Source organism: Xiphophorus hellerii, chromosome 13, assembly GCF_003331165.1.
Source record: "Xiphophorus hellerii strain 12219 chromosome 13, Xiphophorus_hellerii-4.1, whole genome shotgun sequence".
Lineage (NCBI taxonomy): Eukaryota > Metazoa > Chordata > Actinopteri > Cyprinodontiformes > Poeciliidae > Xiphophorus > Xiphophorus hellerii.
Window position 1 is genome coordinate 15,433,106 of NC_045684.1, and position 14,325 is coordinate 15,447,430.

The 14,325-nt window shown below is 37.3% G+C and overlaps 1 protein-coding gene across 4 annotated transcripts in view; it reads right to left on the minus strand.

The window, feature by feature from the left end:
* Positions 1-885: 885 nt before the first annotated feature.
* The window catches only part of atxn1a (ataxin 1a), a 104,214-nt gene continuing 90,774 nt past the window's right edge, over positions 886-14,325 (minus strand). For all 4 annotated transcript variants that reach the window (XM_032581660.1, XM_032581661.1, XM_032581663.1 and 1 more), the window contains one exon: positions 886-9,797. In XM_032581660.1, coding sequence (XP_032437551.1) covers positions 9,192-9,797 — 606 coding nt within the window. In that variant the 3' untranslated portion in view covers positions 886-9,191. The remainder of the gene's footprint in view (positions 9,798-14,325) is intronic.

A 14,325-nucleotide genomic window follows, 5' to 3' on the forward strand; every position in this document is an offset into this window, starting at 1 on the left:
GTTATGAACAAACACCGTCATGAAGATCAAGACACACAGCAGACAGGTCAGGGATAAGGTTGTGGAAAAGGTTAAAGCTCTATTTTGAAACATCTCACAAGATGAAGCCTCTTACAGAGGACTGTTTAATCTGTCTTCTAATTGCAAACCTATCAAGATATGGCTGACCACCGACAGGCTGGGCCAGAACTTTAATCAGAGAAACAGCCACTGCACTTAACACAATCCCTACCATTAAACACAGTGGTGGCAGCATCATTCTGCAGGGTTGTTTTTCTCCAATGCGCTGGTCAGTCAGTGGAGCTAAACAGGGTCATCCTGGAAGAGATGGAAACATTTTATTCCCTGGACTCTTAGTTAGGCATATGTGTGTTAAAGATCTGATGAGATACAAACTGGTAACCTTTTAGGTTTTATATAGAAAGGAGCGATGTTAAAGTCAGAAATAGATGATTTTCCATTAGTTCAAAGAGACTGTTCTGGTAATCTTTCTCACCTAAATTATGAGAATTTTATGACGAATGGAAACTCATAGTTAAAGCATACCCTTAAGTCAATCCTGTGGTTTTAATGGATCACAACTTTCCCCCTAATCTTTTAGTTACTGACCACAAAAAGGCAACAGATTTTGCAAATTGTAGTTCAATGCTGAAGGTCATTGTTGACAAATTAAAACCAACTGTTGCTTATTCAGATTAAATTAGAATACTGTAAACGTTGAAACACATCTGATTTACAGATTTGATTAAAATTTTTTTGAAGAAAACTTTGAACTAAATGTAAACTTCTGAAAAATTCCTCATAATAGCAATGTCCCATGCAGTCTATCAGACACTAGAGGGTGCTGCTTAGTTAATGGAAAATAAACTCCCAGACAAATGGTGATTTAAGTGCAGTGTTTATGTGCATCAGTGTGTCGCTCTTAAATAAAGACACAAGTTGTCAGTTTAGTCCAGATATGTCAAGGTTTCATTTTCCTTTTCAAAGAGGTGCATTTATACAGATGTCAAATACATACACCAACAGGTTTTTTTTTTCTCCATTTGCTATAGAGGATAAGGGTGGTGACACACGGAGACTTGAGTGAGTACAATATAGTACGAACAAGTTGGCTGGGATTTTCTGTGGCCCACCACAGGACAGGCTGTCTGTGCCGGACTGTGCTGATGTAGGGGTCTCTGCCCCCACCTCATCGGCCTGTATAGAGTTTCAGTTTAGTACTCGATGTACCAGGTTCGCAGAGTGATAGCTAGACAGACCAGTGGCGAGCCTCAAGGCTGAGTGTTCAGACCAGGGGAAGGAATCGACTGACGTATGGCCTCCATCCCCTCCATGGCAGTGGGGAAGGTCAGAGGCAAACAGTTCTAAGAGTTTGTCGCTGTGCGCAGACGTTTAGTACACTGAAGAGAAATCCAAGGCATCTCCAGCATTTTACACAGAATATCAGAGTAATAATTTATAGTTTACTTTCAGTTATGACATTTGTTAATCATCAAAAATCAACTGCAATATCAAATTATATGTGATAAATGTACATACATTAAACAGCCCACTATGTAAATTGATTGGGGTGAAACTTTTTTTTTTTTTTTTTAATCTTTCTGCCTGAGTTGGTTATCCAGCGCTATGGACAAAAAAAAAAAAAAAAAGAAAAAAGAAAACTAACATAACTAACAAGGAAAAAGAGGAATCCTGATAAAGTTCTATTCACTTTTAAAACTTTAAAACACAAAAAAGTGCCAAAAACATCCTTTTTCTTGCAAAAAATGAAAATACAAACATCAAGAAACAATGGAGCACACATGCCTTTTTTTTTTATTAAAAAAGTCAAAGCTCACACACCAACATTCATTTTGTTTGTCGAGTTGTGCAAGAAGCCAATTTAAAAAAAACAACAAAAAAACATAAGCAGTGTTCCTCAACTGAGGAAGCTTGTCGTAAGAATGAACAATGACACATTCTCTACATAGTTTTTCAAGTCCCCCGACATTATACTGAGTGCTACGAGGAGACCAGAAACAAAACAAAAAAGCTCCTGCACCAAAAGATAATGCAAACAAAGCGAAGGTTTGGACGCAGTGTTTTCACACCGCACGACCCAAACCGAGCTGTCAAACACCTCTGCCAAATTAGAGCTCAAAAACATGGGAGCACAATGAAAGCACAAATAATGACCCAGCTTGGATGCTGTGGGGTGGGGAAAGATTTCTGTTCCTCACACACACACAAAAAAAAGACAGAAACAGGTTTTCCTCATGGAAAAACAAGCCACAGAATCACCTAGCGCCATGGCCCGTTGGACCCAGGAACGCGCCGGCACCAAGTGAAGATGGGACAAACTCAAGGTTACTGCAAAGAAGAAAGAAAACTGATGTGCAAAAAAAACTTGAGCCACCTCTCTTTCCCATCAGTAATCACACTCCTCCTTTTTCCCCCCCATTGTCACTCTCTATGTATTTTTGAATGAATGTTTTCCCTAGGATGGGCCGCGGTCTGAGAAAGAGGGGTTAGACCGAGCCCGTCCCAGGATTAGAAAGTGCTGAAACATTATCAAGTTTTTTTTTTTGTTTACATCTACTTACATGTGCATCTCTGTTGGTTTGTTGTTGTTTTTTTTTTTTTACTTTTCTTTCTTTTTTCCAACTTTTTACAAAAAGTGGTCCCCACTATCAATGAGGTTATTTTTCTTATCTGTGAGTCCAACCATGAACCACTGAGGTTCAGGGTTTTACGATCTCACAGTCAATTAGAGAAGAAAACAACAAACACACACATAAAACACACTCGTACGTGTTTGAACGACACGCAGGACTCATGATGCAGACATACACAAAAACAGAGGAAGGCCACACAGGTGTGGGGAAAAGAGAGTAACGAGGAATAAAACAAAAAACAAAAAAAATGGTTTATTTGTTTCTTGCTTAAAAAAAAAGCCTCCTTACTGTTGTTTTGCAGAAGGGCCACACATGGAGAGAGGTTAGAACACAAAAGCTTTCTGAATGCTCTACATACAATTGGCACGGTAATAGAGGGGAAAATAAAATGTAAGTATTGCACATTATGATATATTTAAAGAGGATTAAAAATGAGCAAACTTCAGATCAATAAACAAAACAAGAACTTTACGACTCCCTCGACTTCATCCATGACAAATCTCCATGCCAAGCTCACTTGTGTTATTAACTAAAATTGACAGAATTTTCTCAGTAAAATAAAAACCTTAGTGGCAAGATTTTTTTTTTTAAGTGGGGTTCTGTGAAGAGGATATGAGCAGTATATAACTTTCCCAAGTTTGATGGACAGAGGTTTGGAATACATGCACTCTGAAATAGGGTCTAATAGCAATACCTCAACAAATTATTTTAAAATAAAAACACAAAAAAGAAGGGTTTAATAGATCTATTTTAACAAGCATAATCACATTAAATAAACCAAATGATGATTCAGAGAATTTTTTTTTTTTTACTGAGTTGCAGTTTCAATTTCAGTTGTCCTATAAGGATTAAAGAAATTAATTATATACTTGTCACATGATTTGAGTATCTATCTTGTGTTTCACTGCCATAGGTTGACATGTGCCCTTTGGTAACTAACACACCAGCATCACCTTTCTATGTATTTAACACTAGATAACCTGATCATTATCCACAGACTTTCACAAAAAGTTTTTAACAGCACGAGGGCCTCCACTTTTATATGGTTTATGCAACTGCTATTGACAGACCCCAGCAATGACCCAATAACAACATTATTAATCTGATGAATTTTTGCCATCTCAAAACTAATCTGAAGAACTACACAGCAATTCATGTGAACCATATTTTATAACTTCTGATCCCCTTTTATATTTGCCCTGAATGGTTATTTACAATAGAAACCATGTTGCTCTTTGGTCAGTCGAACATTGCGGTCCATTTGAAGGTTTTAAGTCCAACCTTGCAAGAGACAGTAATTTATTTAGTGTAAAAATCTATGGTCAATTACACTGAACACTTTATGTTATGCAATGTGAATTTCTCAAGAAACATTTTCAGTAAGGAACCACAGATGAACATGTGATCAGTGTGAATATCCAACATCTGTGTAAAAGGTGATAATGGTTAAAAAGTTTATAAAATCATTGAAATGGAAACCCATTTTGGAGCTGGTCTCACTCTCACTAGACACTGCATTAACTGTTTCAAATTCTTCCTCCAAACTTGGCTTATTATTTTAACTTTACCCTTTAGGATACTGACTGATCATAGCCTTTCCACAGAAACCCTTTCCATCCCCCTTTTCCCCTAAAAAAACCCCTTTAATGGTCATTTTACGCTAACATGAAGACAGGATCACACTGAAAGGTAGCTAACGGTTGTTACGGAGTTAAACGATTGCTTTGCCTCAAGAGGAGGTATCTGGGAGGTTGGCTGGCTGCGATCGGGTACCTGAAACAAAGTTAACGAGGTCACTATGTAGTCGTGGCAACGAGGCAGAGCTGGGCAGAGACAAAGCGCTGGTTGCTTCAGGTGCATGTGACGTATGCTGACCTGTAGCTTCAGCATCAGCGTTAATGACTGACCAGCAGAAAAAAGAAGAGGTTTGGGGGAGTTAAATTAGGTTACTGCATATATACGAGTCTTCCCTGAAAACTAGCAACTGGTATTGCAACAGCAACTTCAAGATATTAAAGTAGAATTTATAAAGGGGAAAAGTTTTGTTGAAGCAAGTTGTATCGATGGATAATTATCTAAATATATTTTCACAATAGACAGACATTTGTTTGACTGTATGCTGGAGGAATATTTTCATTAAATGTTTATTGCAGAGACTGTTCCACTCATGAGAGCAGAGTGCCTGAATATGGGTTTTCTATTGCTTTCCTAACCCAACCAAAACAAGAGTAGGTTAATTAGACTTTGGTATACAATTTTTTTATGTGTAACCTATTTGAATACAAAAGTTTGGATGACTGGATTGGGGGTAAGGTTTGTTTTAATGTTGATTTTCCTTGCTTTTTGGTAAGAGGGAAAAGACAAAACAAGAAACATACATTTGTAAAACACATGCACACAGGAACACATACTTCTCTTTCTATTTCTCTTGAATAGGTTTCTGAAGGAGAGGAAAGAAATAAAAGAGCACTACTATGGTGATGTTGATCTGAAAACCCTGTTTTATTATAAAAAAATAAAGCATTTTCAAATCTCATTTGGGGTCTTCTTGTTAACTCCCCTTTACCATCTTGTTTCATTGACTGATCCGCCCATCTCTGCCATCAACCCAACAAACACTCACCACATGAAACATCATTGCCCCTTAGAGGTGAACTACAACCTGTGGGATAAATGTCAACAAGCCATGACTTAAGAGATGGGATATGAAAGCTGAACTGAAGCAGTTATGCATAACAGATATGCTTGCAGAAGAATTCATCTCATGGTGAAATATAGTCTGGTCCCCTTCATTACAGATTAAGACCATCTCTTTTACCAGCTTGGAAAATAACATTTGAACTGCAGCTTGAAAAACTTTGTTTACGGTCTCACAATTTGGAGGTGTGTGTGCTATTCCACAGGGAGCTGAGGACATACCTGTTTGGCCTTTACAAATCATTTATTTATTGGGATGGTGGGTTGCTTGTTTAAGCTCTAGAAGCTGCAGTTCCTAAGGCTTAAGAACAAACAGTTTTGATTATTAACTGTCTAATGTGGGCATAATAAGGTTGTAGCCCTAGCATCAGGCCACTCAACCTTAAAATCACTAATGGGCAAAACTGATGGCATTGTGCCATTGATTAGCTATTCCTAATGCTAACTAAAGCATCTTCACTGAGGACCCACATCACAAAAATGTGCTTAAATCATTTGAGTAACTCCCATGCTACTTTACCCATAATAGTTTGCACATTGTCGTCTTAAAGCATCAAAGAAAATCCTTCAATAATTATCAACATACTGGCTGATTTTAATATGGTATGGTCTTAATCTGGCATAAAGGGTCTTACACAAAGAAAATTTTAAAACTAATTTCCTTTATTATATATGTTTCAAAACAATCAACGTTGCAAGGACTTTTATATGCAAGAACCAGTGTGTAATGGTGTTGAACCTTTAACATCACTGATTTAAAAATTCATCAATACGAACCACCAGGCAAGCACATTTGCTGAGGTAACCGCTACATCTTAGTGATGATGGCTTTCAGCTGTTTTGAGACGTTCCATCTCCATCACGAAGGGCTCAACCGTGGGCAAATAATCTCCTTGAGAGACACTAGGAAATATTCCGTCTTTGAATAAATTCAGTAGGCAGGCACATTTAAATTCTGCTCTGTGTTTAAATACATTTTTGTAACTGACATTTAAAGAGCTGATGTAGAAGCATGTGCTCTAAATGTGGCGAAGTGCCTATTGTGGAACAGAAAAAAACAAAACCCTGGTTTCCTCCAGTGTCTTTTATGTGGTCTAGAGTTTGTTTCAGGGCAGGGGCGCTGAAAATCATGTCTCCACCTAACTCTCTCCTCCTGATGTGCAAATTGCAAGATTCTCGTAAGTAAAGACTCCAAGTAGAAACACTGGACATTAAGCATTTCCTAAATATATATCTAATAACTACCTCTTTCCTATGCACAATGCACATGTACACGCAAACACACACACACTCCTAAATTCCCATCCATACACAAACACACCACAAAGCACTTTCAGTATGACAGTACTGCTAGCGCTGTGCACCAGTCCAATGTCAGTCCACCGGTGTCTTTGCAGTAGGGACACCGTGCACCAAGTATGCTTGCACCTGCAGAAATCTAAAAATGTATTGACAAATACAGTACATATCAAAGGTCAATGATTTCAGGGATGGTCTGTACTGTTTTTTTGTCTGCGTGTGGGTGTATGGAGAGACACACACCAGCATCATACACACACACACACATACGTTACAAAATACATGGTGACCTTCAAAATGATGTGGTGTGAGTTATAAGCTCTTGTTTTAGCACAGAACATCACTGGGATTTTAAAAAGCTGGGGTTTTTTTCTGTTCACCTTTATCCCACAGCCCAAACTATGAAAACACATTCCAATACTTGTCTACTATTGTGCATGGTACCTTGCAAAAGAATCCACATAGCTATTTTTACACATTTTGTCACATTAAACCACACACTGCCTTGCATTCACGTGATAGACAAAGTAGCACATAATTGTAAAGAGTGAAGTGTGGTTTGCATTCAACACCCTCTTTGTGATGACAAAAAATAAAACCCAGTGCAAGTTTCATTTGTTAATTAACTAGTAAATCACACATAGGTGGATTTTACTGTGTAAAACTGCAAATTTCACTCCATAAACCTCGCCTGTATGAAAGTGGCAAAAAGGAAGTCACTGTAGAAAGAATGGTATTCAAAGTCCTTTTTAAAAATTTGCAGCGAACTATGGGGACACAGCAAACAGGTGAAAGAAGGTGCTCTCGTGAGATGGCACCAAAACATTTTTGGCCTCCTTGCAAAACGCTGTGCACATCACACTAAACATATCATTCAAACTGTGAAACATAGTGGTGGCAACATGATGCTGCAAGGATGCCTTTCTTCAGCAGGGTGAGGGAAGCTGATCAGAGTTTATTAGACAGTGTATGGAACAAAATACATAATCAAGCTGGAAGAAAACCAGACATTTTACACTTACATTCCGTTCAAAATATGCTGTATATAAAAGATTACATCACAAATTGTTCCGATTTTTATTAGTAAAAACAACTGGGATTGACCTACTCCAACTTTACAATTAAGCACTCTTTTGTGCTGATCTATTACATAAAATACCCCCCTAAAGTACATTGACGTTTGTGGTTGTGATGTGACAAAATGCAAAAAAACATAACAAAACTTTTGCAAGGCACCGTAAATCACTATATTTGTACTTAATGTCATCAATACACCACCAGTTTAATCCATGTCTGACCTAGAATTTCTTCTATACCTGTCACATTCATCCACTGCTTTATGATTCCATGGCACATCAGCTCCCTGTTGCTTTTCCAAATGCTTCTCCTCTCCAAAGTGCTGCTGCTACTTTCTACTTTTCTCCAAATAATAAAAAAAATATCTAAAAACATACAGTACTGTGTGAATAAAGATACAACTAAAGTCTGCTTGCTGTAGGGTGAGTGTGACAGGTGTTTAGAGTGATTTGAAACATCCCGACCCTCTCAGAGCTCACATGCAAAACTCTCTTTGTTCCTCTCACGCAGCTCTTCTAAACAGACAAAAATACAAAGCAATTCATCAAATACAATTGGGATTGTACACAATCATCTTTTCTTAAAGCAATGCTCACCAACACAGTGTGTTTTGCACTTGTATGTATCAGGTTAGGGTATCACATTTATACACCAACAATGACCCAACTAGGGTTCAATCAAGGAATAAATGACCCCTGATTTAGTTTTTTTGACAATCATTTAAAGCAACTATCTTGTGAGATAAAAGATGAGAGGTTAACAAAATTAAAACATTAAGATGAAAATGCTACAGATAAAAGTAAAGACTCTGCTGTCAATAAAGTAAGCAGAGTAAGTGTTGTTCCCTCTCTACTACGTGACGCACTGGCTCTACTCGGTGACTCCTGCGTGATTTGTTCTGATGCATTTATAGAAAAAAGATGGATATAAATTGTACCAAATACCAATTACTTTTGACAATTACATTCAGGATTTAGCTACAAATCCCTAATCTTTAAAATCAGCTGATGTTTTACTGCTAACTTGGCAAGTCTCGGTGGTTGAAGTGTTTTTGTCCAGGCAGTCTCGGGTACAAGTGCCCACGGAAGGAAATTGCTGTCAAGAAAACCAAGAGAGCTTGCATCAGCTTGAAATTTACATATTGTGTAAAGTGTCTGTGGCTGGGCAGAACCATCAAGCATGGTGCCAGTGCGTCACAGAGCCACCAATAACAAAGTTCAGCACTCCTCCCCAATCCCTCAGCATACAGAATCTCATGAAAATATCACCAACAACGGCACCGATTGCTCATATGATAATATGTAAGGTGATACGCCGTAGAGTACAGTTACCTCTACAGTACAGTATTCAAGATAGAAAAAATAAAATAAACAAATGAAATAGTAATGTGGGCATTCCTTTTTCTGAAGAATCCTGTTTTGTTTCTTTTGTAATCCCAAATGTTTTAACAGTCCTGCTTTCCTTTTACTTGCCAATATTTGACCTTCCCTCAATGCTGACTTTCACGTCGTAAGGAATGAAGGAAGGTTTGGGCAAGGTCAAAGGGGGCTCCTCTTCTGATTTTTCTACTTTTCGACCCTCAGGGGCAGACCACCTCCGCTTTCTGCTGCCCGACGGCTTACTGGAGCTGGGGTCTGTGCTCCTGGCAACCTGATCTTTGGAAACAGATCCTCTTTCCCCAAATGTGAGATCTCCATTTTCCACTCTGGAGTCTCCTCCACTCCCACTCCCGCTATCACCGCTCCCCCGCTGGCTGATCCCGTTCTCGCGCTCTCTGTGTCTGGAATTTCCCACACTGCAGCTCTGGGATGCTTCTGAGATGGCTCTGGGGGGTTTAAGGTGCCCGTGGCTAGAGTGAGGGACTGAAGCATTGTTTTCTGGTTCTGGAGATTGTGTCTTCTTCAGAGACCCGTTCTTCAGGTTTTTGAGAGTAAGTGAAATACAAACATCACCCACAGAAAGCTTTGTACAAGGCAGCTCCAGAAGCTGAGTGGTTCGGTCTGGACAACATGAAGACCATCCTTGGCCAAACACGAAGAAGGGGTACTCAAGCAACACCTCCACACTCACCTAGAGAAAGGGGTAATAAGGAAGCGTTAGAACTCTTATTCAAAATATGGATCTAAACATGCTAACATTGCATGTAAAATTTATTCAACATTGTAGAACATTTGCATGAACAGCAAAGCATGATGGCACATTCATTCATGAAAGAATATGAAATTGTTTAGAGAATACAGGTTTACGAATGCTTTCTGGTTCTGTGCAAAATTTGTTCACAGCATTTTTGACAGATCTGGACTGTTTTGGTGGTTATAAAGCTAAGCAGACAAAGATCTCATGTGAAGTGCCATGGTACCCAAATTATTAAATACTCCCACAAAGTCAGATTATGGAAGCACTATCTCCTACTATACATTTGCTTATAACATAGAATTTACAAAAATGTAGAATGGAAAATCTGAATCTATCTATGGCTTTTGACCCTGAACAGGCCTAAGCAGGAATATGGATTATATATGTCAGTCCATCACCAAGGCAACATAAAGACGACCACGCATAAGCACTCAGACATACAGTTTGTTTAAGATTTCTAATTAAACCAAAGTGTTTTTGGAAACTGGAAAAAAAATAGTTTACTTGAAGAAAAGCAAAGCATGAACAATCTTTGTTATGATTTTGTGTCACTACAGCCCACAGGAAGAAGGGCAGGGAGATAAGGGGAAGATGTGATCTCTTTTGGATTCCATCATAATTTAGATATGGTAAATATTAATCAATCAATCAATTAATCAAATTTTATTTGTATAGCACATTTCAGCAGCAAGGCATTTCAAAGTGCTTTACATCATATCAAACACAGAAACACAATGCGACATAGAATCAACAATCAAAATACGACATTAAGTCAGGTTCCATCAAATATTAAAAGGTTTTGTACTTGTATAGTGCCTTAGCAAGTCCATAGGACCCCGAAGCGCTTCACACTACAGTCGCTCACGCACACATTCACATGCTGTGGCAAGCTACTGGATAGTAGCCACAGCTGCCCTGAGGCAGTCTGACAGAAGCGAGGGCGACCTATATACACTACAAAACATAATCTTTGAATATGACCTTGGCATGTCTTCCCATGCGACTTCTGTGCCTTCCCACCCAGGTTACCCTGGATTCCTTCTTATAGTGCAAACATCAGGCTTCATATCAGTTACTTATGTTTTAGATAACTATTAAAATCCCTGTTTTCTATCCACTCCTTTTCTTTCATGGAGTAGATGATGTTAGATAACTTACAATAGTGGTTGTATTATAATCCTCTAGAGAAAATACATAATCATAATTTGGGGGATTCACAAGGAACTTATTCTTCAATGTTGGGGGCCTCAGAGCTTTGAAAGTTATCGAATCCCTAATTCTTAGACACAGGATGTGGAATGAAAAAGTCCTGCCAGTACATTTCTAAAAAAAGAAAAAGTTACTTGAAGAAGCAATGAATCTATATAACATGGATAATTAAAACATGCTTAAAACAATTTAAAGCATAAAATAGAGCACACCATACTTCCAAAACCTTGCAGTCAATGCTTAAAAGTTAATGGTCAGTTTATACTGATTATGTAGTATCAGCTTTAAGATCTGAAACTAGTAAAACACTTTCTTCTTATAGTCTGAAAACAGGAAGAACATGGACTAAAAAAGCTACACGTTTATCTGAAATGTGTTTTTCATTTTTCTTTCATTAGACTTTGATATTAAATCAGTGAGAATAGAATCTAATTAAAAATGACTAATTATGGCACTCAAAATATAATCAGGACAGTCTATATGATGGGATTAACCGAGAATCAATAGAAATAAAGCAGGAGTTAAAATAGTAGGCCAGAAGTAATTAAGAGATATTAAAATTAAAACACAAACTTACAAAGATGTTTAAGATGTTTCAATCACCCTCCCAAACACATACTGGCCAGTATTTTTCAGTCTAACTTTTTGTAATATAGGATGAAAGCTGCTTCCAATGGTCTTAAAAAATAAACAACATGGAGGAGAAAGCTGAGTCTGCTTGGTGAGATGGTCAGATCTTGTGGGGTGCAGAATCAAAGAGCAGCCGCTGGCAAGGAAGAGGATTTAATATGTGCGACGTGGGCTGAAGAGCCATTACAGAGATGAAATGTCTTGATTGCACACTCTGAAAGTGAGTAGTAGGTATTTGTATATGTGCGTGTGTGTGTGTGTGTAAGAGAGAGAGAGAAAATAAGGGATGGAAAAAATAAGAAAAAAAACCCTAAAGGCTGTTGAAAGATCTTGGTTACAGAGAAAAAAAGTTCTGCATACTTTAGCAAGCCACATTATAAGGCACACCTTGCTAATACTGGGTGGGAGCAGCTTTTGTCTACAGCTTCGATTCTTCTTTGCAAAGATTCAAAAATGTGAAAGAAATATTCCTCAAAAATTGCTTGTCACATGGTGCACTATCAAGCTATAATGTAGTCATCAGAAGATAGGCACAGTGTTCAGATGGATGGAGATGGTTAGCAACAACTCATAGATAGAGCTTAAATGATGCTCAATTGGTACAAAAGGACCCCACGTCAAGTTAACACCAACAAGCTGAATCACATGGATCCATGTTTTCATGTTATTTATGCCAAATTCTGACTGAGTGGCATTAAAACTTTAGGGTCTCATGGCACCTTAAAAGTTGTCTGAGAGATTTGTCAATTTTTGGTTGTCATTTTTTTTGCCTCAAGCTGAAAACCTACATGCTAAACTGAAGGCCCAACTCCTTTTCATTGTTCATTAAATGAAAACTACAAAGTACCACGAATAAGCAAAGTGGTTTAGGCAGTATTTTGGATTTTCTATGAAGACGTGTTCATTATCGAAGGATATTTTGATGCCTGATTTACTCAATAATTTTACAAGCTGTCGAATAGATTCCAGATCTCAACTCTCTGAACTTGTGTGAAGCTCATAACAAGAACGTGTTCGTAACAGGACTGTCATCCAAGTACATTGAAGTTAATTACAGGGGGAACAGCCGAGTCCTGAGATTCATGATAATAAAGTAATTAAGATGGGTGCAGCTCAACACTTGTCATTCAACATAATAATCACCACATATGAATAAACAGCAATCTCTACTACAGGTCTTAGCATTCTTGTAGGTGAAATGGTTTACAATTCAGGAAAAGTATTGCAATGCATTTTTGCAAAGACTTTATTTAAACAATAAAGTAAATTCTTTTTTCATCTTGTTTCAGAGTTACTCTTGCTAACTTATTAACTTTGTTTAAATAATAGAAGCATTGGAAAGCAGCCATCTGGGCAGGTTCCAAAGGCAAAATTACAGTCAATTTAACTATTAGGCTGGCAATTTGAAAATTTCTCTAAAAAAATTATCAAAAGGATTAATTTCTTGAATCTGCCTTATATCGTCACTGATTTCAAAGGAGATGACAGTCTTTCTGTAAGGCCAACTTAATAAACTGAGACAATAGTTACTACAAGACACAACCAGCATGTTTTTTATATAAAGTTACAACCAGAAGTAATACCAATAAAAACACTTAATGTCAGCTTAAATTTGGGTTTTGAATAAAACCTTTTAATTGCCCTTGTTTGGAGGGAAATGATCATCTTCACAATCTTCAATAATTTATGAAACTTTTTTTTTTTGCTCATTTTGAAATTTAGTCTAGAAGAGTTAACATGCAGGGTCAAATTTATCTATACAACTCACTGAGATGTGGTTCCACTTAATTTTTAAATGGCAGATAACCCACATCCTTTAAGTTGCTATTAAAATGGCTTAGAAATAATTCTAGTGGATATTTCACCACTCCTCCTGACAAAGTTATTAAAGACCATTTAGGCCTGACAGCTTTACAACTTCCCAGAAACTGGATTTGTCTATTCAAAAATCAGTTCTATAGTTTATTTGTAATCATTGTCAAACTAGTGAGCCATTTTCAACAAGATCACCCAAACTGTCACAAACAGAGCAAACTAAATTGGTTGATCCACAATTATTAAAATAAGCGGATATTGCTTAAAAACTGGGCCATTTTCTGGAAACTCAAATCAATTCTAGTATGAGTATTTAAATATCCAGTCAGAATGTTGGCAAACGCTTCCTGAACCATAAAATAAATGTGTTTTATAAACTTTTCTAAGGCACTCTTCTATTTAATATTAAAAGGGTGTATGCATATACAGTCATATTTAATAAATTATAGTATCCGTTCCACTAAGGCTCGTTTGTCAAATTAAAAATTGTTTTTGAAGAAAAAAAAATAAAAAAAATAAAATATATATATATACAGTACAGACCAAAAGTTTGGACACACCTTTTAATTCAATGAGTTTCCTTTATTTTCATGACTATTGACATTGTAGATTCACACTGAAGGCATCAAAACTATGAATAACACATGTGGAAATATGCACTAAACAAAACAGTGTAAAACAACTGAAAATACCCCTTATATTCTACTTTCTTCAAAGTAGCAACCTTTTGCTGTGATTACTGCTTTGCAAACACTCTGCATTTTCTTGATGAGCTTCAAGAGGTAGTCACCTGAAATGGTTTTCACTT